We start from the raw sequence: 26,364 nt of genomic DNA on the forward strand, positions 1-26,364 counted from the left end.
CCTGGGGAGAGGAGTTCTTGAACTCGGCAGCAGTGCCCCTGGGGGCTGAGCCTCTGCAGGCTGCAAGGGGGTTTTCCAGCACCTTCCACCTCATGGAAGATGCAGCCAGTGGTGCCTTGTCTGAATCCAAGGCAGGCTCAGGATTGTCCCCGGGCTCTTCTTTACCAGCCCCCACATGATGCTTTCAAACTGGTGCTGGAGAAGACTCTTGAAAGTCCCTCAGACAGCAAGGAGATCAAACCAGTCCATCCTAAAGGAAATCAGTCCTGAATATTCAGTTGAAGAACTGATGCTAAAGCTGAAGCATCCAGTACTTTGGCCACCTGATGTGAAGAGCCAACTCATTAGAAAAGACCCTGATGCTGGGAAAGATTGAAGGCAGGAGAAGAAGGTGACAGAGGATGAGATGGCTGGATGGCATCACCAACTCGACGGACATGAGTCTGAGCAAACTCCAGCCACGGTGAAGGACAGGGAAACCTGGCAGGCTAGAGTCCATGGGGTCGCAAAGAGTCTGACACGGCTGAGCAACTGAACGTCAAGTTCAACAAGTCTGAAATTAGTCTTATCAGATCGGCTCTCTCACAACTGCTCGTCCCAACATCCTCCTCTCCCTTGAGCTCCCATCACTCTCCCCGTCCTCCTAGGCCTGAAGCCTCAGCCTCCCCAGCCCAGCAGCAGCAGAGACACGCGGACCCCGCCACACCAGTCACCTCCACCCCTCAGGGCTTCCCAGCTCGGCTGTCCTCACACCTCTCACCAGGTGTCCCTCCGGAGCCCACCGTCCTGCTGCCGCAGTCCTGCCCTGCCCTCCCTCAGCTGGGAGACCTCAGGCCCTCCCCTGCAGTGCTCCCTACTCCTCAGTAGCGGACTCTGCACAAAGCTAGAACCCAGCACCCATTCATGAAGCCTGGATTCACATGAGGTCACGTGGAGTCCTGGTGGGCTTCCCAGAGGGACCTAGGGGTAAAGAAACCGCCTGCCAATGCAAGAGACCTAAGAGATGTGGATTGCATCCCTAAGTTGGGAAGACCCCCCGAAGGAGGAAATGGCAACCCACTTCAGTATCCTTGCCTGGAGAATCCCATGGACAGAGGAGCCTGGTGGGCTACAGTCCATGGGGGCACAAAGAGTCGGACAGGACTGAAGGGACTTAGCACGCACACACACATAGTCCTAGTACTGGCAGATAGCACTTCCAAGAGCAAAAATATTTCTCCTGTTCTGCTTTTTAAATTAAATCGTATTAACTAATATGTATAATATTAATTAATTAATTAATTTTATTAATTAATAAAATTAATATACATATTAATACTATATCTACCTCTCTCCATAGTATAAAATGCACACTATATACATAATAACAGTGTTTTTGGTGCATGAATGTTGCCATTGCTGTTTTTGTCTCTTTGTTTAACTTATTTAGTTAATCAACCAGAACCTATTATTCTTTCTCAGCTTGGCTTCCAGTTTCCCTGCTGAGCCTCCTGCTAAGGCTCCCAGAGAAACCTGGAAGGAGAGCCCTTCGCTGAGAACCCGATCCGCGCGCCTGTCCGGGGTCCAGCCCGCAGACTTGGGCCGGGGTCCCCCGTCCATCCCACGTCCCCGCTCTCCTCTGTGTCCTGTTCCGCCGCACCCCCCACCCCCACCCCCAGCACCCACACGAGTTCACTGCAGGAAACGGGCCTCCAGCCAGGCTCCCAGCAGAGCCTCAGACATCCTGAGAGATCCCCGGACGGTGGAGAGGTCCTGGCAATCCGGGATGCCCTGGGGTCCCGGGGCTCAGCATCCTTGGTCTCCTCCCCCTCCCCCACCCTGGCGCACTCAGACTCACGAGGGGCTTGGGGAGGGGTGCGGAGAGCGCGGGCAGAGGGGGCTGTGGGAAGCTGGGCGCGTTCACCGCTGCTCGGGGCGGGAGAGGGAAGGCAGGGCAGAGGTGCGGCGCCAGGAGGGGTGGGGAGCTCTGGGCTGGGCCAGGCGGAGGGCACGGTGTGCGCGCGCGTGCCCCGCGCTGAAATGCCCGGCACGTCGGGGCCGCAGGCCAGAGCCCAGGGCGCCCGCCGAGCCTCCCGGTGTCCTGCTCCGGCGGCCGCGGTCATGACGGAGAACTCGGACAAAGTGCCCATCGCCCTGGTGGGCCCCGACGACGTCGAGTTTTGCAGCCCCCCGGTGAGTACCGCTCACCTGGGGGGCTGCGGTACTGCCCCAGACCTGCTGGGGTCCGGACCCCCGGGTCTGCGATTTGCGTGTCACCGAACTTGGGAGGTGGGGGCAAATTCGGGCGCCCAGGTGTGGGCTTGGGGTGGCACCCCACGCCGGTGTGGGTGCAGAGGGAGGGCAGCCGCAGATGCGCGCGAAGGGGAAGGTGGACAGGGAGCGAGGAGCGGGCGTCGTGGAGGGGAGCCCGCCGAGACCGCAGACCCGCGGGCCGACGACCGAGAACCGCGAAGAGTTAGCTCAGCGCGCATCCAGGCCTGAGGACCCGGCGACCCGCGGCGGGGGAAGCGCGGAGAAACGGGGCGCCCGGAGGAGCCCGGCGCCGCTGTCCCCCACTCCCTCCCGCACCCCGATGCCGCGGTCGCTGCGCGCAGACTTGACGGGTCCTCTCCCGGCCGCCCGCAGGCGTACGCCGCCGTGACCGTGAAGCCCTCCAGCCCCGCGCGGCTGCTCAAGGTCGGAGCCGTGGTCCTCATTTCGGGGGCGGTGCTGCTGCTCCTGGGGGCCATCGGGGCCTTCTACTTCTGGAAGGGGAGCGACAATCACGTAAGTCCGGAGGCGCACGGGGTGGCCGGGGCCCCTTGATCACTCGCGTGTCCCCTCCTCGGGGGCCCCAGCGGATGCTGAACCCTCGGGGGCCTCCCGGGCCCTTCATCCATCCAACTCCACGACGTGGCTTCCCACTGACGGGCAACTTTGTAGAAAAGCCAGTCTGGGCTTCAAAAGCGGTGTGGCCGGGGATACAGTGGACGGTTTCACGGAGGCCCTTCGCGGGGAAGGCGCATCGCAGCCTGGCGCTCCACTGAGCGGGCGAGGGACCGCGGGTCAGGCACGCCTCTGGCCTCGCCTTCCTCACCCTTAGGAAGAGGTGAAACGATGGCCTTCCCAGCTGAGAAAGGCTGTGTGTGAATTGAACCTGGGACAAAGGTAGAGGAGGAACATTCAGACCTAATAATGGCGTGAACCTGACCGCCCACTAGCGCCCTCTTTTTCTCTCTCCCTCCCTCCTTTTCTCTCTCTCTCTTTTCTTTCATTCCTCATCCTTTAATTTGCCCTTCCCTCTTGCTGTAAGGGGAAAAATAAAATAAAATCTAACTTCCTTAAAGATAGCCAGTATCTTTAAAAGTCATTTCTGGCCTGGTCACATGTGATTTAATGGTAAATGTTTTGCTAACGCCCGTCCTACTTTTTATGAACACAGCTATTTATGTTAAAGCTCGGCTGGCTCTCAAAGAATATAAAAAGTGCTTCTGACCCAAATGGGCAAGAATCCAGGGTGTTCATTAAATACTCTGAGTTTTGTTCACCTATCTAAAGGAGGGGGAGCATTTTATCTTGATGACCATTGCCAGGCCTGGTGTAAGCTGATTTCAACTAATGGAAAAGAATTCCCTCTCCAGGGTGCGCACAAAGGGCTGTTTCTTAATCACTGCCCTCAGAGAATCTGTGACTGCGGTTTTCCCCTTTCTCTCCCACCATGAAATTCAAAGCATGAACGAATTCCAGTACTTAGAGAAAATGGTGCTGAAAGCAATTCAACCATTTTACACATCACATCTTCTGCAGTCACTGCATAATTTGTATTTTTAACTCAAATGCCTAATGTAGATAAGCATGCCATTTAGCACCGAGTCTGTTTAAGAGACTATATCAAATTTACAAGCATCGATTTGTAGGATCAGAATTGCGCGGTATTTTATGTGTACTTGAGAAGTGCCTTAATGTATTTGTGTATTTTAAATATAGAAGCCGGGCCAGATGCTCATATTCGAAAGCAGCATATCTGAACATTTCTATATCTCCATCTCCATTAATAGCAGGGTTTAGACTGTCATCCCTTGGGAAATGTAAATGCTATCTTTTACATGACAAAAATTCCATGGTATGGGTCCTTTGGGGACAAAAATAGTTTCGCTTTTTTTTTTTTTTTTTTTGGTAAAGATTTGGGTCATGATATATATTTAAATGGGTACCATTTGGCATTTAATTATTCAAGGCAAATAGGGTTAACTGACAAGCTTCTAGAAAGAGAGATTGAAAGATGATCCAAAATGAGTAGGGCCTCCTTTTATCATAACTTTTACTTCACTGCAAGATGGTGGGTTGTCTGGTCCAAGAGAGTGGTATTAAATTCTAAAAATACAGAGGAAGGGTGAATCACATTTTATTGCCAACAATAGAAGTTACTGCTGTCTCCTCTACAGGTAGGAGAATGAAGAAAATTGTGGTAGGGCTTTTTTTTTTTTTTTCCAACTCTCAAAATATTCCATGCTGATCCATGTTATTTAACTCTGAAAAACAAATCACAAAATACTAAATAGAGTAAGTTTGGTACCATCCACGCATAGCGTATGCATAGGTCTGCTTTCCCTGAATGCAAATCTCAATGGTCCAAACAAAACATAATCAGAGAAGGTCAGTCTCTGTCAAACAGACAGAGACACACTCTTTGGAGATTACCCATGCCTCTGTTCCTCTGTATTGGTTTACAGAGGAGAAGCAGCAGTAATTCACCTCCTGTGCCTTTCATATGGATAAATCCCCTTAGGACAGGTTTACTGGAAATCAGCTAGAGGACTCTGAAGCATTGAAGTGTTAATAATGAGGGGACAAGTGACTGGGCTCAAATATTGAGGTCATGTTTCATCCACATTATTGTCAATGGAACAAGGCATTGAAATATGGGAAATTCCCACCAATATGAGATAACTGACAACCCAAGCGCCTGGGATGAGGGGATGAGATCATCGCTTGGGGCCTTTATTCTCAGCCTGATTTTTTGAGACGTTGGTCCCAAACATGATGTAATTATCTTATGAACCCAGGCTTTATTAGAAACTCATTAGCAAATCTCCTTGGCTGTAAAAGGCACCATATTGAGCAGAATTTTGGCACATAATAAACTTTCTTTGTGCTTGAATGGAAATAGCCTTAGGTGCTAACAGCTCCATCAGTTTAGAGCAGATATTGTGATTACTGCTTCACCTACCCAGCCTTCTTCTGAGCTTGGGGCTCAGTACTTTTTACCAGTCTCCAACCCCAGTCACTTCAGGAGGACACAGACCCCCTCTGCTGCTCTGGGGCAAGCAGGGGCTGCATTAAAAGGATGCAATACCCAGGCCTGGTTAGGGTGTTTTGTTGAGTGGGAAGGTGGAGAAGGGTGATGATGCAAGAAAGTGAAGTTAGGCACACAAGCCACTGTTCCAGGGTTATGATCTTGTCTCCTTAAGATTTTCTAAGAATTTGGAAATAGTTCATTTCTTAAATCCAGGATCACTCTAGTAGTAAAAAGTTTATGTGCAAGGCTTAAAAAAAAAAAAAAAGAGCCTCTTGTCTCATGAGTGAAGGACGGACACTTGTGCCAGCAGAAACTCACACACGTGTTGTCCGCCATGCACCCCTTAACAGCCAAAATTAACTCAGATGAATAGTGGCTGTTCAGAGAGCGCAGGGGCCAAACAGAGCCCGCTTTCTGAGCCTCCCCTGCAGGGAGCCCAGGCTCAGCCAAAGAAAACAGGTTTCCGCAAACGGGTTGATGGTGAGGACCGCCGAGGTGCAAAGTGAAAATGTATTGGTGGGCTCTGCTCCCACGCCCCTAGATCAGAACCCCCGGCAGTGGCTCCCATGATCAGCTGAGCTGGGGGCGCAGTGTCCTGCAGGAGGCGAAGGTCATCAGAAGGAGGGGAGGACCTCTGCTCAGAGGTGGCGAATGCCGGGATTTTCTGTTCCACTGCCTGCAAGGGTACCAGCCACCGTGTCTCCATCTCTGCTGATCAAACAGTGCTTTGTGGGTCTTGCAATAATGAGTTTTCTACAAGTAATGATCCAGTAACAACAGATACTTTCCCCAGGGTTTGTCCATGGGGGCAGTTAGCTGTTTCTCATGATGAGGGAGAAAATCTGACTTGAATTGAATTTGAGCTCTTTGCAGTTCTGACCTACCGACCTGACAGTAAGTAGCTCGTGTCATCAGTTCCCACTCCGTCCACTTTGAAGAGTGTGTATCTCACACAACACAGAAGAGATACATTATGTATCATATATGCACCTCCTTGGTGGCCCAGTCAGTAAATAATCCGCCTGCAATGCAGGAGACCTGGGTTCAATCCCTGGGTGGGGAAGATCCCCTGGAGAAGGGCATCGCAACCCACTCCAGTATTCTTGCCTGGAGAATCCCATGGAGAGAGGAGCCTGGCGGGTTACAGCCCATGGGATTGGGAGAGTCGGACACGACTGAGCCACTAAACCATATATCACACATAAGATATAGTGTGTTAGTTGCTCAGTCATGTCCAACTCTTTGTGACCCCAAGGACTGTAGCCCTCCAGGCTCCTCCGTCCATGGGATTCTCCAGGCAAGAATACTGGAGTGGGTTGCCACGTCCTTCTCCAGGAAGATATAGATATATACATAAATATGCTTCTAAGTCAGACAATGGAAGGAAAGGGAAGAGAAGCCCACCTACTACCCCACAGCACAGAGAAGGTCCTTGCAGACCAGCAGTGGTTTAAATCACTTTTTAAACCAGTGTCCTAACCAGGTTTCTAAACTAAGAGAGCCCTGTTGGGGACTTCCCTGGCAGTCCAGTGGCTAAGATTCCATGATCCCAACACAGGAGGCCCAGGTTCGATCCTGGTCAGGGAACTAGATCCCACACGCCTCAACGAACATCAAGGATCCTGAGTGTCACAACTTATTTGGCACAACCAAAGAAATAAATAAATATTTTTTTAAAGAGAGAGAGAGAGCCCTTTGGATCCTGTAATTTAGTGGTACACTGTAAAAAGGGTTTTTCGAATGGTGGGATTTTAAACAAGATGTTACTCAGAAATGCAACACATGAAACAGATCAGAAGCAAAGCTGCTCTGGTCAAATATCAGATGGACTGTGGGTGGGGGGGGGACTCGGGTAAAGGAACCTCACGGTCCCACCTGCTCTGGGCCACCTCTGTGACACCCTGGAGCTCTGAGGACATAAATGAAAACCCCCTCTGAAGTTCCCACTTCATTGTTTGGCATTCACGGCAACTCCCAAGATGCAGAGCTAAGTGGGGTAGCCAGCTGTTTTTCTGATTCCCGTCCCAGTGCTCCCGCACAATGCCAAAACTCTCTCCCTTCTCCCCACACATCTCGTGACAACGCTGTACAACACCTTATGTCTGCCCCGTAGCGTCATTATAGGAGTCCCTCTTATTTTGAGTGGAAACAGATGTGCACGTCGACCTGCTCTCTGTAACGTGGCTGTATCTCAGGCATACCCCAGTCCTGTCCGCAGCCCTTACTGTATACCACCCACCATGCCAAGTCTTGACTGAAGGATGTTTTTAAAATACCTTCAAATTGAGGTGCCACTGCAGATTTGATTGGTTAACAGCCCAGTGAACCCTCTGCCTCTTCAATGTCCGTTTATCCATCAACAGATCTCAACTCTGGCTGCAGAGTAGAATTGACCTTTAGAAAAAGAAAGATCTGCCCTCAAGCCGCATCCCCGCAGGTTCTGATTTGATCCATCCTGTGGAGGCAACCCAGGTGTGGTAGCTGAAGATTCTCCTTAGATACGTCTATGTGCCACCAGGACTGCAAACCACGAGCTCTTCAGATTAGTATCAGAGATGATCAAAGCCTTTACTTTCAAGATATTATTTAAGAAATCATTGTATTAAGTGATTGGTGGATGAATGAAGTCCTCCCAGATAAATGTCTTACTATTAAGGATGATTCAGTGTATCTCTGAGACACAGGAATGCTAATTTGTATAAAGATAAGCCCTGGATTGCTCTAAGAGGGAAGCATCACTAATTCTGGTGTTCACTTCCAGATTTACAATGTCCATTATACCATGAGTATCAATGGGAAATTACAAGATGGGTCAATGGAAATAGATGCTGGGAACAACCTGGAGACCTTTAAAATGGGAAGTGGCGCTGAAGAAGCGGTTGAAGTTAATGATTTCCAGAATGTAAGTATATTTCATGCATTTAGGAAGTTTAACTAGGCAAGCCTGGGAGACGCCTCATTCAGGGAGAAGGCGAGCCCCTCACACACACCCAAATGGGAACTGCTCCTTATGGCAGTCATGGTGCCGTCAACCCCCCTGAACCACGTCGAGTGTTCTCTCTGAGGAAGGATCACTCTCTGTCCTTGACATTTTCAAAATGAAAAAAAAACAGCCCCTTAGCACTGAAAAAAAACAAGTTCTTGGAGCTATCCAAAGTCTTGGCAGAAAGACTTGCAAGAGCTCTTTTTCTCCAAACAGCCTTCTTAACACGGTGACTAAAATGCCCAAGCCCTCCCAGAATGTGGCAAGATCTAAAACTGGCAGTTATCGAGAAGAGGGAAACTTTAATGACCTAATAATCTAATCAACAGCAGGTGGGATCTATTTACACACATGTCTCAGTGCTCCAGATTTCCCGTTTAATCCAGAAAATGAGCATGGAGAAATTCGCCTAGTGTATCATCTGCTGTCTGAACAGAGCCCATTACAGATGAAACATTTGAGTCTCCTTTGCAAAGGACACACATGTTTGTTTTCAAAAATTCAATTTACAGGCAATTGGAGACATCAAGCCATGCATGGATGCTTCAGTGGACATCTGTGAACCCAAGTGTCACTCCAGGCCTCCTCTCTGGCTGGCCACCATAAATATCCCATTCTCTCTCTTGTTCTAGGAAGAGAAACAGGCATCACTGTTTGTGCTCTCCTATTAAATCTATAGATGGAGTAGGTGAGACTTCCTCATGAAAAAAGGCTCTTAAAAATAATGTCTCTTCTGATAGTTTATTGGCCTACAAACATCTCACTGACCTGTCTTCCTCTGATTGATGAGAAAAACTAGAGATGCTTTTCATTTGAATGAAAGAACTCCCCTTGTTGATACCCAAACACACTTCACAAGCCCTTTTGAATATCAAACAGATGCTAAGCTTAGAGTTCGGCTGATATTAGACATTATTTGGCGAGGACAAGGGCTGGCTGTGTTTGGCGTGGGCTCTGCCCTGGGGACGGGCTCTGCAGTCCTGTGTGTGCCCAGCTCCATTTCCTTTGGTCATAGCTTTGCAAATGGTTCTGGTCGAGTCCCAGAGATAATTTCTCTAGACCTATTAAAGGCTTTTACTGCAAGACCCAGAACAAGGTAAAAGGCATTTTTTTCTTTGCACTGCTCAATATAAAATCATAAAATGTGACTCCCACACATGCATCTTTCATCCAACCCAGAACAAAATTGAATACGCAGGATATGCCACAATATCAAGATATGCAAAAGTAGCTATGCAGATAAATAAGAAAAGATTCATCTCTCTCAACATGTGTATGTATCAGGAATGTCCTTTTAAAATATTTAATCCCAAACCTATATTTCTGTTTTATAAACCTTCGGTTCTCATAATGGTATTGATTGTGTTTTGTTCTTAGAGGCCAGTGGGGCCACAAATATTTTATAAACTGATCAATTCTCTTTGATAGCTTCCACATTTCTCTAAGTCAGAACTGGTGAGTAGAACATTTTTTTGATGGATAGAACCTGTTATGGGTTTAAATAAGCCTGGACTTCTGAAAACACATGAATCAGCCACTGTGGTACCTGAACTATTGCTTCCTCCTGTATTACAAACCGTCAGTCAAGTTCAGGAAGCGTTTATGGGAGCTGACTATCTATATGCAAAGGATGGTGTGAAGCATGGAGTATGCAAAGACGACTGACACTTGTTCCCGCTCCCAAGGACATTAGGAGGGGGACATCCACAGAGAAGCGGCTTTAGGTCAGGCTGGGAGACACGCCGCCACGGAGCTATGAGCAGAGCTGTGGGGTCCTCATGGAGGAGGCCATTGCTGCTAGCGAGGAGGTGGAGCAGGTTTTGCAGAGGTGGCGATGAAGCCAAATCCAGCCTCTGGGCTCTGACACTGAATTAGTATTCAGAGTTCTGAGCGAAGTAGAAAGGATAGCTTTCTCACTTTGCCAGGCAAAGAGAGCCGCAGTGGACTAATGCCCTCAAAACTGAGTCCCAACCTGGAGGGGGTAGTGAGAAGTTTCATGGTAATGGTTCGAAGAGGGTGTGATTGGCTATGGACATTCTTTTGATTGGTTGATGGTAAGGTAAGTGGGAGTCAGCATCATCAACCTCCTGGTTCCAACTGATGGGGTCTCAGTACTTGTGGGCAGCATACAGTTAAGTTCTCCCACCGGGAAGGGGTTTCGGTATATGCAAAACAACTCACAGATATTACTGTGTGTATCGCTTGATGGGGAACTAGGACCCTGCCCCAAGGCTGCACCCTTGTTCCCCTGGACTGTCCTTCCCTGGTATCTGCATCCTCTCCTTCCCTAATTAACAGCTGTTTGAACCTGGCCATTGGAACTCAGGGAAGGTCGTGGAGGCTGAATGAAGCCTTTTTCCTGTAATCAAAGAAATGGTGGACACAGAAAGCTTTTGTGTGCAGGAGCCCTGTAGGGTCCTGCTCGCTATCAGCAACAGCTGAACCAGGTCTAGAAGAACGGTTAGGATTTCAACAGCAGAGAGGCAGAGGCAGGGCTTTCCAGGCCCAGGGAAGGATATGCCATACCCGTGTTCAGGTCTGCTCCCAAGATCTAAGTAGGGAGCTTAGGAAGTGAGGGAGGGGGGAAGATGGAGATGCAGGCAGGCCCAGAGTAGGAAAGTTTCTGAATTGTAGGTGAACAGCCTCCCTTGCTAACCCCACCAAAATTGTATGGAACCAGTGGTGGGAGAGAGCCCCCGAGAGGGAATTTGCACTGAATGAAGGGCTCCAGGCTCTACACCATTGGAGAAAAGAGTTATTCGGGTCCCTTGTTGCAGAAGGTAAGGCAGACTCCATTCAAGGGAGGCTTACCACTGTGGGGTTTTGTAGTCAAGGAGAGCGAGCAGGCTCAACCCTGAATACAGTAAGGAAAACTGGGGTATAACAGCCACGGAGCAGGATGGGGTGCTGGTGGATGGGGAATTACTAAGAGGTAGAGTCGTTCTTCGCTAAACTGACCTAACGGGATTTTTGCTGCAGGCAGGTCAGGGGGATCAGATATCCAGTTTGATCAGACTGAGGCTGACTCAGTAGGATTCTTGCTAAAATTGAAATAAACCGGCCAAGACAGAGCCCAAGGTTGGGGCCTAGAGGACTCGGAGGTGCCTGACTAGAGTTAGGTCACGAGAATCTCTGTAAACCCCTGAGGAACACAGACACTAGTTCTATTCATAATGTATGAAAGTTGTACCCTCAAAAGTATCGATGCTGTTGGCTTAAGTCAACCTTTTCAACCGTAATGACCCACAGATATAACAGAAATCCTGGTTAGAAATTAAGATAGCTCTCCGAGAAATCATGGGAGCAGGAGAAAATAGAAGCAGAGAGAATGGCCTCCAATTTTGGAAGATACAACATTTTAATAAATATTAAATAAATACTTCTAAAACTAAAAAAATAAGATAGAATGGTGGATATAAACAGATTTTCACTATACAATTCTTTTGACCTTGTGTATATTTGAAATTTTTTAATTTAAAAAGCTGGAGGGAGGGACTTCACCGGTGGTTGAGTGACTGGGACCCCATGCTCCCAAGGCGAGGGGTCTGGGTTTGATCGCCAGTTGGGGAACTCACATGCCTCAACTAGCACCTGCTGCAGCCAAATAAATTAATTAATTAACTTAAAAAAAAAACTGGAGGGGAAAAAATGGACAGCACAGTCTATCTGATAGGTAAGTAGGTTATTGGTTTCAAGAATCCATTTGGCACTTAACTATAACACAAAGAAAAAATAAAGTGAAAGTAATTTATAATACAATTAGAACGTGAGCCTAATGTACCTTGAAAACGTCATAGTCATATGCTTGGGTCACTATCTGTGCCACAGCCTAAAATGCAGACTGACCTAAGTATGTGCTGAGAAATTAAATATCCGATATTTTTCTCTAAACGGCTTCCCTGGTGGCTCAGTGGTAAAGAATCTCCCTGCCAAGGCAGGAGATGCGGGTTCAATCCCTAGGTCTGAAAGACCCTAAGGAAATGGGACCCCACTCCAGTTTTCTTTCCTGGAAAATCCCAAGGACAAAGGAGCCTGGCAGACTATACAGTCCGTGGGTCACAAAAGAGTCAGACACAACTTAGTGATTAAACAACAAAATATTCTCAAATGGTAAACAAAAGTAACATTTTCTCTCCGTTTTCATAATAATTCCATTCCTAGGAAATCCTTTGTACATTAAGACTGTGCCAAAAATCACATTACATTTACATTAAAACAGTGTTAGTTCCAGGCTCAGGTGCTTACAATCCAGTTTTTCAGCCAAGATTCTGGGCAGTTGGTTCTTCAGAGTTCCCCCAGGCTGGTCGGGACCAGGCACCCCTGGGCCATGCCCAACAAAGCGCCAGAGAGGCCCTAGTTTTCTGACAATAAAAAACTCCCTCAAAAGTTTCTAAATCAACCCCCTGGGGGCAGGTCCCCTTGCCCTTCTTGGGAATTTCTGGTTTAAGCCACAAAAATAAATGAGATCCCTAGAAAGAAAAAACTGAGTGGCTAAAATGAGATTAGCTGACTTTGGATAAAAGGATATTAGATCTTTGGGATCCTCACTCACTACCTTTGTTAGCAAACATCTTCATTATCACCAGCTTCTAAGGTCTTGTTTGTTTGCAAAAACAGGAGATTTGCCTGCCTTTCTTGTGTTCCCTTCCCTCTGTTTAATCTCTCAGCGTTTCTGGCTGCTTGATATGGATTTGTAGCTACATAGGGTGGTTAATACGTGTGAATTCCTTCCCACAGGACCCATCCCCATGGGGCTTCAGTTTTCTTTGCAGTCTGTAGACCGACTGTCAGAACTAACTCAATACTAGACACATTCAGGGCTGTGAATCCATCCGTAGTCAGTTCTCTCCCTGGGGATATGGTAATGGCTAGATGGTGCTTCCTCCCCAGCATCTCCTCTCAGAAGCTACAACGGTTTGAAGCCAAGAGAAGATCTAACATGGGATCTAACACCTCCCCCTCGGTGGGAGGCTGGCCAAAATCTTGGCTTTCTCCTCCCACCAAAGCCAAATAAAAAATATGGCGACAGAGTTTGGAGGAAATAGAAAGGTGACTGTAATTCCCAGCTGGTGGAGAGGGGAACACAGTAGGTTCACACCTCAAGAACTGTGCCCATCCTCCCCCCAAGAGGAGTCTGTGGGCTTAAATAAGGACTCCCAATTAGGAGCCAGTGACAAGGAGCAAAGGTGTTAGCATCCTGATTCCTTCCTCTTTCGTTGTTTCAAAGACAGTCATAGGCTGGCATCATTAATTGATGATAATTGGCTGGCACCAGCAATTGAGTCTGGTGGCTCTGTGGCCTTCTTTCTGATGCGTAAAAAGCTGAAGCTGAAACTCCGATACTTTGGCCACCTGATGCGAAGAGCTGACTCATCAGAAAAGACCCTGATGCTGGGAAAGACTGAAGGCAAAAGGAGAAGGGGATGACAGAGGATGAGATGGTTAGATAGCATCACCTACTCAACGGACATGAATTTCAGCAAACTCCAAGAGGTAGTAGAGGACAGAGGAGCCTGGCATGCTGCAGTCCATGGGATTGCAAAGAGTTGGGTATGGACACGACTGAGCGATTAGCAACAAGCAACAATAAGGGGAACTGTTGTAAGGGTAAACACCAGATACGGGATGTATTTCGCATAGAGTGGAAGGAAGATGGGTGTGAAGCGTAGCTCCTGCAGAGTTAGGGGCAGAAAGGCAAGCTTAGTTGCGGACATGCAGAGTTAGGAGCAGTTAAAGTGAAAAACCAGGGATGTTCAGGCCTGCTCACTGTTTACTTTCTTTGTTCTCAGGAGACGGAAAGAAGAAAACTCATTCCTCTTTTTTTTTGTTGTTTTTTTTTTTTTTCACTGCAGCAGAGGCAGTATTCCCCCTCCCCAAACTTTCGTTTTTCAAACCATGTGCCATAGATTTACATGTAGAATAAGAACAACTGACCTCTGGGAGACAGCATGGTAGACAGCCGTGGTTCCCCAAGTGTGTTCCTTAGGCGACCAGCAGCAGCAGCACTGAGAGCTGGTTAGAAACACACGGTTCAGCCCTCACGCCAGACCCCCGGATTCAGAAACTGGTGGGGGGTCCATACAGTATTTCGTTTCATGAGTCCTCCAGGTGATTTGGTTGCAAGGAAAAGTTTGTGAGTCACTAGTACAGAGGGAACTTGGGTCCAGAGGCTGTGCCTTAGTACCCTGAGGCTGCTATAACAAATTACCACGGACTAGGTGACTTCTACACAACACAAGTGTGTGTCTCACAGTTCTGGAGGCTGAAAAGTCCAAGGCTAAGGTGCCAGCAGTTTGCCTGTCTAGTGATGGCCTTGCTTTCCAGCTCACAGAAGTCTGTCTTCTCACTGTGTCCTACTCACAAGGCAGAAGGAGCTCTCTGGGGAAAGGATGCTAATCCTAATCATGAGGGCTCCACCCTCATGATCTCATGTGTTCTAAGTTGCTTTGGTCATGTCCAACTCTTTGCAACCCTATAGACTGTAGCCTGCAAGGTTCCTCTGTCCATGGGATTTTCCAGCAATAATACTGCAGTGGGTTGCCATTTCCTTCTCCAGGGGATCTTCCCGACCCAGGGATCAAACCTGAGTCTCTTACGTCTCCTGCCTTGGCAGGTGGGTTCTTTACCACTAGTACCACCTGGGAAGCCTCATGACCTCACCCTTCCCAAAGACCCTCTTCCAGGTACCCCCACACAGGGCGTTAGGTTTCAGCATATGCATCTAGGTGGGGTTGGGGGAGACGCAAACACTCAGTGCAGAGTAGGCTACTGCTGTAAATCTTTGTGGATTCGATCCGTGGGTCAGGAAGACCCCTGGAGAAGGAAATGGACAGAGGGGCCTGGCAGGCTACAGTCCAGGTGGTCCCAAAGAGTCAGACATGACTAAGCGAGAGTGCGTGCGCGTGCACACACACACACACACACACACACACCCTGAACAAGTCTCTTTCTCCCGAGACTGGTGGTCCTCAACCCCAGCTTACAGCATAAATACACAGGGAGCTTTTAAGCATGCCAGTGTCTGGGCACAGCCACAAGCCAGTTAAATGGGAATCTCTTAGGGGAGGCCCAGACATCTGTGTTTTTAAAATCTCTCCGTGTGATTTTGGTGCAGAATCGAGACCCTCTGCAGTAAGCCCGGAGTTCTTCCTCTGTCGAGGGTTGGGGATGGGGGCTCATGCCTCCTCCTCCTTCTGGGTGAGAGGTGATGCAGGGAGGAATAAGTGAGATGCGTTAACACGTGCATGTGGTCGATCAGGCCGTAAGAGAACCGACGAGGAGCTTCAAGAGGAAGGAGCCGTTCATTCTGTCTGTCGCCCACCCACGTTTGCAGGGCGCCTGGCTCTGAGCTTCCATTCGGTGTAACTTTCCGTGAAGATCCTCAAGCGTGACTGACACGTGACTTCCTTCTTCCTTTAAGAGGGCTGAGTGCTGGGGCTTCTCTGGTGGTCCCGTGGTTAAGACTCTGAGCTTCCACTGCACAGGGCACAGGTTCAATCTCCGATCAGGAGAAAAGAAAAGAAAAAAATATTAAAAAAAAAAAAAAAAGGAGGGCTGAATCCTGCCCTAGGTTTCTAAAGGCGTTTCTTCCTCCCACTCCCTGGTATTGATATATTAGAACAAGTTCTGTGTCTTCCTGACATTTGTCTCAACCCAATAGGAGACTGCCCAGCTGAGAATTTCAGATTCGTGTTGGTGCCTACATTGTTATGGCATATAATTTGTAGATCTTAATACTGGTTTTGGCCACTCACTAGTCATGGACTTAACCAGAAATGAAAGTAAACACTCTTGGGTCAGGACATAACGCTATGCCTGACGCATTCCGTGGGCAGAATCAGCGCTGAGCTGTCAGCTAGGACCGGAGCCTTGCGGCTGAGATTTCCCTGGAGGCCAGTCCCTAGGCAGACAAGGAGACATTGTTTATATCTCACGGGACAAAAAAAAAACATCCAAGTCCTTGGATAAGTTCTGCGAGCAAACTTCAGCTCCCAGTGTGATAGAAAGCTACTGTTTCCTCTGGGTTCAGCAACTTAAGAAGAATCTGAATCCACAGAATTCGTTAATTGGACCAGCATCTTCTGAGAACTTCTGTGGGAGCACCAAACAAAAACAAAAAAGAAGAGATTTGGGTTGGTCTCAGGCTTAGAGTTGAGTGGGGAGGTGACGTCCATAAGACACAAGGGCCCTGAGAACTCAGTGCCAGATGAGGGGTGGCGAGGGGAGGGCTTTCAGAAGGCCAGAGGAGAGGGGGCCCACTTAGCCTGCACTGGGCAGAGAAACCTGCAGGGAGAAGATGGCATTTCCTCTGAGCTTGCAGGATGGGTAGAGCAATTAGCGCACTGCATCCCAGCTCGAAGTCAGACCTTGACAGAAGCCTCCCCATCATGCTGTGTAAAGGACCATCCTAGGACGATCCTAGCAGTCCAGTGGTTAAGACTCCATGCTGCCACTGCAGGGGGTGCGTAGGTTCGGTTCCTGGTGGGGGAACTAAGATCCTACATGCCTCACAGCATGGCCAACAATAAAAAATAAAGCACCATCTCCTGTCACGCCTATTTCCACACCCTGCTTTATTTTTCTCCGTAGCACTTAACGCCACCTGACTTTATCTCTATTTTTCATTTTTGGTAAATAACACTGAAAGGTAAGCTCCATGGGGCAGAGATGCCACCTGTTTCGTTCACCCCTGTACCTGGCACCTGGAGTAGCACATAGCTTGCAGTAGACTCTCAATACACTGAATAAATGAACGGATGAACAGAGGATGGATAAACTTTTATTTCCTAGGGCATCACAGGAATCCGTTTTGCTGGAGGAGAGAAGTGCTACATCAAAGCGCAGGTGAAGGCTCGTATCCCGGAGGTGGACACCCTGGCCAAGCAGAGCATCTCCTCTGAACTGGTGGGTACCAGCCGGCTCCACACAGCAGGAGCGTTGGCACACATTGAAGGCACAACCCTCCTGTCTCTAGATCCTGGATGGGGCTGTGACCAGAACACAAGCTCTCTTTCTTCCCTGACAAAGAACTTAATTACTTTGGTCCTACTTGTTGGTTCCAAGTGATCATTCTTACATGATGTGTAATTGAAGGTTCTGGAAAACCAGATTTTAAAGTACATAAAGGGTAATGGTCATGACATGGCCCTTATTTGCTGAGGCTAGGGACTTCCCAGGCGGCACTAGTGGAAGAACCCACCTGCTGATGCAGGAGATGTAGGAGACTCGGGTTCAATCCCTGGGTGGAGAAGATCCCCTGAAGAAGGAAATGGCAACCCACTCCAGTATTCTGGCCTGGAGAATCCTATGGACAGAGGAGCCTGGAAGGCTACATAGGGTTGCAGTCCATAGAGTTGCAAAGGGTCGGACGCAACTGAAGTGACTTAGCATGCACTCAGGGAACTGATCAGCAATTAAAACGACTTAAAGGACTTCAGGTGTTAGGATCATTAAGGGGCTCAGGAGCCTAAAGCCTCACGCCAGCCTCCGTGCCACTCAGCCAGGGGAGAAGTCCTCCTGGAAATTCCTCATAGCTGATCACTCAGCCTCTGCTGGAAGCAGTGACCAGGCTCTCCTTCCCTGTGTTTCAGGCAACTTCTTGGGAGGAAGTTCTAATTGTTTTGCCAACGTTGAGCTGAATGGCACCCCCTACAATGCTTCTCACCAGTTCAAGTTCAGCCCAATGAGGCTATTCAACATATATAGAATTCCTTTCCTATGTATCAGAACCTTGTGAAGTTCTTAAACATATTTCATCCATTTATTATTAATAGCTTGCCTTTGAGCTTGGTTTTATAAAAGCTTGCATTAAGAGTTGCACACAGCATTCTAAAGACATATTTAACCGTAATACCTTACACTGATTTGGTGCTTTAGGGCTTACGAAGTAGCCGCATTCATTGTCATCTTCCATTTGAGTTGTGGCAGGGTAGGGTGGAAGAAAAATGGACTTTGGAGACTGTGGGTTCAAATCCCAGCTCTGACGCTCGCTGTGAATGTGGCGTCAGGTTTTTAAGCCTCAGTCTGTCATCTGCAAACGAGGGTGTGCACTCTGTCCCCACGGCCCTGAACTCGCTAGATGATGACTAAACGGATGCTGCTTTGAGTCTTAATTTTATTATGATCACCTCTGATCCTTCCAGGATCCCCAAGAGGGAGGTGAGCCAGGCATCAGCTACCGAAAGGCAGGTGAAGAAAACTAAGAGTAAGCAGAGGTGCCTGGAAACTGCTCGATTGTTGCTCTCCTAGGAGTAGGCCCAGGTGTCTCAACACACTGAGTTTTTCAAGCCGGCCAGCATGTCCTCTGTATCTCCTTCACTCCCCACTTCCCCAGCCATTCATCCCTCCCATCACTCTCCTCTGATCATGAGCTCGTTTGTGGCCCATGACCTGCACCCTTCGGAACACAAGTCTGGACCCGCTCTCTAGAAATGAGACCAAGACCGCCTGTGTTCTGACCTTGAACATCTCTTATTGCGTTACTTTTTCAATGGTCTTACCACTCAGCTTCTGTTATGAAACCTTTAATGAACTGTAATCCTCAACGTTTCCCTCATGAGTAGACATAGAGCCAACTTCCCAACCAGATCTTAACTGACCGAGATCTTCTCGTGAGCTTGCAGCGGTACAGGGCTTCCACACTTCCAACACAGGGGGCGTGGGTTCAGCTCCTGGTCAGGGGAACTAAGATCCCACATGTCCTGAGGTGCAGCATAAAAAAAGGTTTGCAGTACATTTTCTGATTTTTTTTTTTAAAACAGGGTTTTTTTCCTGATTTTTAAAAACAACACTTTGTCATTATAGAAATCCAGGAATACATGAAAGGAGAGAGTAGAAAGTCATGCAGAGTTACAAAATCCATGCATAACTAATGCTAGTGTTTTGGTAAATTTTCTTCATGTACAATGTGTGTGATATGCTTTTTATAATTGAAGTTATACTGCTGTACATCCTTATTAGTTTCACTTAACTTTAGGTCTTCCAAAATGTAGGTGAGAATGGATTATTGTATGTTATCATATGATTATAATTTTTAATTGATATCAAAACTTGCCTGATGGTCCAGTAGCTAAAACTCCAAACCACCAATACAGGGGGCTATGGTTTGATCCCTGGGTAGGGAACTAGATCCCACATATCACAACTAAGACCCATGCAACCAAATAAATAAATATTTTTTAAAAGTTTATATGAATGAAGATTTAAAATTATAATCATAGGATTATAATTGTAAAAGGCTTTTGCTCTTGAATATCGGTATCTTCAAATTTCCATTCTCTAAAAACTAATAATTTAAAATAATTTGTTTTGAATACAGATATAACTCACATTGGTGAATAGCTCTGCACTTAAGTCTTTGCCTCTGATTCTTTTCTGAGGCCACAGGGGTGAATTCTGTTTCTTGTGTTTTAGTTGCTTCTCTGGCGCGTGGTGGATTCTCTGGTGGACAAAGCCAAATTCAGACAACATGTTTGTATGAATTGGGAATGTGTGGGCTGCCAGCAGCTTCCCTAGGTGTTGCACTGGTAAAGAATCTGCCTGCAATGCAGGAGATGTGGGTTGGACCCCTGAGTCGGGAAGATCCCCTGGAGAAGGGCGTGGCAACCCACTCCAGTATTCTTGCCTGGAAAAGACAGAGGAGCTTGGTGGTCTGCGGTCCATGGGGTGGCAAAGAGTTGGAGGCGACTGAGCTTGAACACACACACACACAGCAGGCCATGACACTTAGAGTGACTTCGACAAATAAGGATTGTTTTTTCCTCCTTGGAAATAGATGACCCCAGGCATTGACTCCACGGCCAGTGTCTTATTTTTGCAGCCTTTCCTTCCAGCTCTAAATGTCAACCACGCTGTCAAGAAAGGAAGGCAGGAAGATACTGAACAAAGCCAACCATGCTTTCTCTGGACTCAGGAAAAGCAGACGGCTTCGCATTCCCTTCACACACTTTAGCATGAATTGCATTGTCTAGAACTGGTCACATGGGCACCCTTAGCTGCCAGGGAGTCTGAGAAAGCAGGTGTCTCTCCTGGGGCCACAAACAAAAGCAGGATTGTGTTCCTAGAGAAAGGAAGGAGGAAGGAGATGGGGTAGCAGCTGAAAGGATGTGCATGCGCTTTTATTTAAGGTTCCTAACTTGTAGGTGTCACGCATATGCATTCTCCCTATCACCCCACTCTGTCCCCATGCACTTCAGATTATGATGGGGTAGATTTATGCACCACTAGCTCTCATGCATTTTTCATCAGTTTTGTACAACTTTTAAAAGCTACTATACCCAAAGAGCATTCATTTCCTGGATGGAGCCATTTAATTTCAGGTGAATAACTGGATTACCTGCGTGTTCACTGCCTCCAATAACTTTAAGTTGTTTTAATGCTGCCAGAAGCCTGAGGGATAAAGCATAAACGAAGTGTTGCTTTTAGCTATGAAATCAGGAGAAAACATTTTAATTTCTCCAACCTATTGCAAACTAATAAATACATGAAAGGCACAACCTGGCAAAATAAACTTGTCTCCCGGGTTATCAAGCCATTCTCAGCATCTCGCTGCAGAAGAAAATCCAGGCTTTAGCTTTGAAATCTCGGTGGTGCGCTTGATGCGAAGAACATCTGAGATATGTTTTGTTATAGCTGGGAGATGCAGAAATGGTTTATGTTAAATACTACTTTGAACTGAAGACATTAAAGAACCAATCACTGGCTTTTTCCATTGTGGTTTGGAAGCGGCAGAACGAGGCCCCGGAGGACATTGACTTCACACGAAGGACGCCTCTCTCCTCTATTGGATTCTAGAGTGCATTCAATCACTTTTCCTCCAAAGCATCTTTGATCAAAAATATCAGATTAACCGAAATCTCAAAGTTGGCATCAAGTAATTTTCACTTCTACTTAAGACACTCAGATTCACACCTTCGAATTATCCAAAGGCCAGATGGCGTGAGGGGTGTGGAGTGTTGTGAAAAGAGCTACAAAGAGATGAGGACTTCAGAGTCCGTGTGTGTGCATGCCTTTGGATTCTCATTATGTTTTCTTTTAAATTGGATTGAAGTCCAGTTGATTTACAAAGTCGAGTTAATTTCCGCTGTGCAGCCAAGCAGCTCAGTTTCATATGAATCTGTTCTTTTCCTGTTCTTTTCCACTGTGGTTCATCACCAGATATAGAATATAACTCTCCCTGTGCTCTACAGAAAGACTTTGTTGTTTATCCATCCTATACTAGTTTGCATCTGCTAACCCTAAACTCATTTTTATAGGGCAAAATAATCTTTTACCAACACATGAATCTTCATACAAAGCGTGTTCCTCTGACCCCTTTGATCCACGCATTTCCTTTTCACTTACAGGAAGGCAAGATCATGCCGGTTAAATACGAAGAAAATTCTCTCATCTGGGTGGCTGGAGACCAGCCCGTGAAGGACAACAGCTTCTTGAGTTCCAAAGTTTTAGAACTCTGCGGCGACCTTCCTATTTTCTGGCTTAAAGCAACCTACCCAAAAGGTAACGTTTTAAATTCTCGGAACTGCTTGGACTGCCCCCAGCCGGCGTGGGTTTCCTGTGAGCCCTGCACAGGCGCGAGCCCGTGACAAGGAAGCTAAGCCGGGTGCAGGGCGCAGCGTCTCAGTAATCGGCACAGGAGACCGCCGGGGAGGGGAGGGGGGCTGTGAGGTCACGGGGCAGGGCCCGGGCCCCCGGCCTTACCTGCGGGCTTATTTATGACCTCCCACTGCTTCTGCTCTGCCCCCCTCTCCGTTACTGCACTTTGCTATTTTACGTTCTTTTATCCCTAAAGCAGAGAATCAAGGGACTAAGAATCTATCCTATGGCCAAATCTTTTTTTTTTCCTGTAAAAGATATATTTAATTATTTTTTGATTGTGGTGAGTCGTCATTGCTGAATGTGGGCTACTCTTCATGGCGGTGCATGGGCTTCTCACTGTAGTGGCCTCTCTTGTTGAGCAGCACAGACTCTAGGCACACAGGCTTCCCGAGCTGCGGCACATGGGTTTAGTTGCCCCTCAGCCTGTGGGATCCTCCCGGACCAGGGATCAAACCCATGTCCCCTGCCTTGGCAGGCAGATTCTTAACCACTGAACCACCAGGGAAGCCCCTGCCAAATCTTTATTATGCTCAAACCTTGGATCATCGGATAGCCACAAGCTGCTGTGGACACAGGCTGAGATTCCTCAAGTTTAAGGTTCGTACACCTGCTTCCAAGTCCAAGAAAAATAAATGAAGGGCTTTCACAGCAGATCGGCGCACACCTGGGGCCGTTTCCAGGGCAGGTGAGCCCTGCAGCCGGGCTTCTCCCTGGGGTTCCGTCTCTCCCCAGCATTTGTCCTTGTTCAGTCGCTCAATCGTGACGGACTCTCTGTGACCCCAGGGGCTGCAGCCCACCAGGCTCCTCTGTCCATAGCATTCTCCAGGCAAGAAGACTGGCGTGGGTTGCCATGTCCTACTCCAGGGGATCTTCCCAACCCAGGGATCAAGCCCAGGTCTCCTGCATTGCAGGTAGATTCTTTACCGACTGAGCCACCAGAATTATCTACTGTCTTGATTTCCACCACAGCCACCCCACTGACCTCCCAAAGGCCAACTCTGCAGCTCTGGTTTATTGGTGGGGCAAAGGCCCCCTTCATAGCACAGATTAGATGGGCTACGTTCTCAGAAAGTTACGTTGAACACGGAGAGACAACAGCATGGAAATACAGAGAATTCGGGGGTTAGAACCACCAGACTTAGGAGAGGGGGACTGACAGTGACTGTTTCATGCGTGCAGACTTCAGTTTTGCAAGATGAAAAGTTTGGGATACAGATGGTGATGATGGTTGTGCAGCAGTGTGACTGTACTTAATGCCTGACGGTATACTTTAAAATGGTTAGGATGGTGGGTCTTATATATATTTTACCACAATTGAAAACACACACACCAGGCTTAGAAAGTCCCAGCTTCTCATTCTTCCATGGCTAACTCATTCCTCCGGTTCACAAGTCTTATTCAGTTCCAAAGCTTGGATAAAGTGGTTACATTTTAGCCCAGGCAAAGCAAATAGGATGCAGTTTATAAGTCACTGGCAGCAGCTGTCTAGAAGAGCAGGTTCAGAATTCTGAGGGCACATGCAGGCTCAGTGAGAGAGAATCCTCTGAGCAGTCAGTGTCTGCAGTGAGGGCTGCCAAATGGACCATTGCTTTTGCTGTCCTGGGTCTAGCCCCAGACAGAATCCCAAGGACAGAGGAGCCTGGTGGGCCACAGTCCACAGGGTCGCACAGAGTCGGACACGACTGAAGCGATTTAGCACAGCACATCCTGGGTCTTGCTCCATCGAGTATTCATGCCTCCATTCTCTGGCCACTTACAACTTCTGCCTTTTTATTCCCCACCTGTCTTCACATGGAATGGGCCATCCATCACCCAGGAACTCCTTCTCCAGTACCTTGTCACCTTTTCTAATCAAGGACAAAAGTCTCGGAGCTTCCCTGGTGGTCCAATGGTTAAGACTGGACCTTTCAATGCAGGCGTTGCAGGTTCAACCGCTGGTTGGGGAACTAAGATCCCACATGCCTTTTGGCCAAAAAACAAAACATAAAACAGAAGCAATATTGTAACAAATTCAATAAAGAGTGTAAAAATGGCCCATATCAAAAGTCTTTAAAAAAAAAAAAGGTTGTGAAGTAATTGGCCTCCAACTAATAAAATTAAAATTTAAAAAAATTAAAAAAAAAAAAAAAAAGGACAAAGTCTCCAACTCAGTCACCATGATGAGCTCTCTCTAATCACTTTCTGTTTGAGGACATGCCTCTTACCCAGAGAGTTCATTCATTCATTCAACAGTGATTGGCACGTCTATTATGTGCCATTTACTTGTTCCAGGCACCTGGAATGCACTGATGAACAGAAGAGACAAGAATCCCTGCCCCCTAGGAATTTTGCATTGTAGCTAGGGGAGACACTGCATATATACCGAAATAAGAAAATTCTTCGGTACAATCCAAGGTGCTACGGGGGGCTTCCTAGGTGGCGCTAGTGGTAAAGAGCCTGCCTGCCAATGAAGGAGATAAAAGAGATGGGGGTTCAATCCCTGGGTCAGGAAGATCCCCTGGAGGAAATGGCATCCCACTCCAGTGTTCTTGCCTGGAGAATCCTGTGGAAAGAGGGGGCTGGCGGGCTATAGTCCATGGGGTCACAAAGTGTTGGACACGACTGAAGTGACTTAACACACACAGTGTGCTATGGAAAAAGGACAGAGCGGGACAGGGGGTAGGGGGCAGAGTTGGGAAGATGGTGCTATTGGCAGTGCAGGATGATTGATAAAACGAGAACCTTCACCCTCTGAGAAAGAGCTGTGACTTGTTCCCTTACAGTCCAACAGCGTGATCCCTTCTGAAATATTCAGTAATGTGTCATTAAGTATTAATCACACATGGTAGGTATTCAATCATCACCCCATCCATCCAAGAATTACACATATTATACACAACAGCAGAAAAGTGGAAATCACCTAAATGCCCCCAGATTTGAAAGGGATTAAATTAAATGTTGGTGTAGTCACAGGATGGAATAGCATAGACATTAAAAGTGAGGGATTTCCTTTCCAGTCTCTCATAAATGCAGTGTATTTTACAATGAAGACAACAAAATAAAACCCTCTCCGAGGATGCCGGGATCCCTGCCACCTAATTCTAATAGAGCCTCCCAGCGCCAGGGTCCGGCAGCCCCTGCCCTCGTCAGCGTCACAGAGCTGAACCGTCAGAGCACTGGGAGTGACGGGACAAGGTCAGAGGGAAGCGGCCCGCGGGCTGTGTGCCGCAGCCTGCCATTCTGTCCTTATTTCATCTTTACCAACAACTACCCAGCCTTCCCAGGTGGTGCTAGTGGTAAAGAACCCGCCTGCCAAGGCAGGAGATGTAAAAGATGTGAGTTCAATTCCTGGGTCGGGAAGATCCCTTGGAGAAGGGAATGGCAACCCACTCCAGTATTCTTGCCTGGAGACCCCGTGGACCGAGGCCTGGCGGGCCACAGTCCGTGGGGTTGCAAGAGTCGGACATGACTGAAGCAACTTAACACACTGTATTCTAACAACTGCCCAGTCATACTCCCCTTTTATAGACGAAGAAACCGAGGTCAGAGGTTGGATCGCTCTCCTGAGGTCACTGATTAAAAGAAGTGCAACTGATTTTTTAAAATTTTTTTAATAAGGGGAAAAAAAAAGAAATGGAGTCTGAGATTTGAATCCAGGTCCCCCCAATGCCTCTCCAGCCCTGCCTGAGAAACCAAGAGGCTACCCATGGAAGCCATCCACAGCTGGGCACTCATCCAGTCTCACAGATACTATCATCACCTAACATTCGAGGGCTTATTATATGCCAAAGACTATGCTAAAACCCTGAGACAAAATTCTCATGACCTCTATCGCTACCCTGTGAGTTAGATACTAGCATTATCCCCATTTCAGAGAAGAAGAAACTGAGGCTGGGAGAGACACCAACCCCCCCCCCCCCCATGGTCCTCTCTGCATTCCTGTTACTCAGCGGCCGTGGGACCCACGAGGCAGTGTGGAGAGCAAGGGCACTGAGCTGGGAGCCAGAGCCGCTCACCTCTGCCACCTGCTCTGTGATCTCGGCTGAGTCACTTGGTCTTCTCAAGCCTAACAACTGCATCTGCTAATTTGCATCTGCTGATCAGATGCCTTTGTGTATAAAAGTATTTGCTTATTCTATCCCAGAATTTGTAAAAGAATCAACCAAGGACTTCCCTGGTGGTCCAGTGGTTAAGAATTCGCCTGCCAATACAGGGGGCATGGGCTCAGTCCTTGGTCTGGGACGATCCCACATGCTGTGGACAACTAGTGAGCCCATGAGATGCAACAAGAGAAGCCGCTATAATGGAGAGTAGCCCCCACTTGCTGCAACCAGAGAAAGCCTAAGAGCAGCCATGAAGACCTAGCACAGCCAAAAATAATTTTTTCAAAAAAGAATCAACCAAGATGATAATAAACCTCCTGGAAACTGTAATGCTTTATACATATATTGTAAATCCAGGAGGAATGCGTAGGGCTGCAAGTAACAGAATAGCTGATTAACAGTGATTTCAACAAATACATACAAGT

The 26,364-nt window shown here is 47.7% G+C and overlaps 1 protein-coding gene across 1 annotated transcript in view; it reads left to right on the plus strand.

The window, feature by feature from the left end:
- The first annotated feature begins 1,900 nt into the window (after positions 1-1,900).
- The window catches only part of CNMD (chondromodulin), a 29,337-nt gene continuing 4,873 nt past the window's right edge, over positions 1,901-26,364 (plus strand). The window contains exons 1-5 of the mRNA XM_065901703.1: positions 1,901-2,172; positions 2,626-2,766; positions 8,040-8,180; positions 17,052-17,165; positions 21,605-21,758. Coding sequence (XP_065757775.1) covers positions 2,020-2,172; positions 2,626-2,766; positions 8,040-8,180; positions 17,052-17,165; positions 21,605-21,758 — 703 coding nt within the window. The 5' untranslated portion in view covers positions 1,901-2,019. The remainder of the gene's footprint in view (positions 2,173-2,625; positions 2,767-8,039; positions 8,181-17,051; positions 17,166-21,604; positions 21,759-26,364) is intronic.

This window comes from Muntiacus reevesi, chromosome 11, assembly GCF_963930625.1.
Source record: "Muntiacus reevesi chromosome 11, mMunRee1.1, whole genome shotgun sequence".
NCBI classification, from domain to species: Eukaryota; Metazoa; Chordata; class Mammalia; order Artiodactyla; family Cervidae; genus Muntiacus; species Muntiacus reevesi.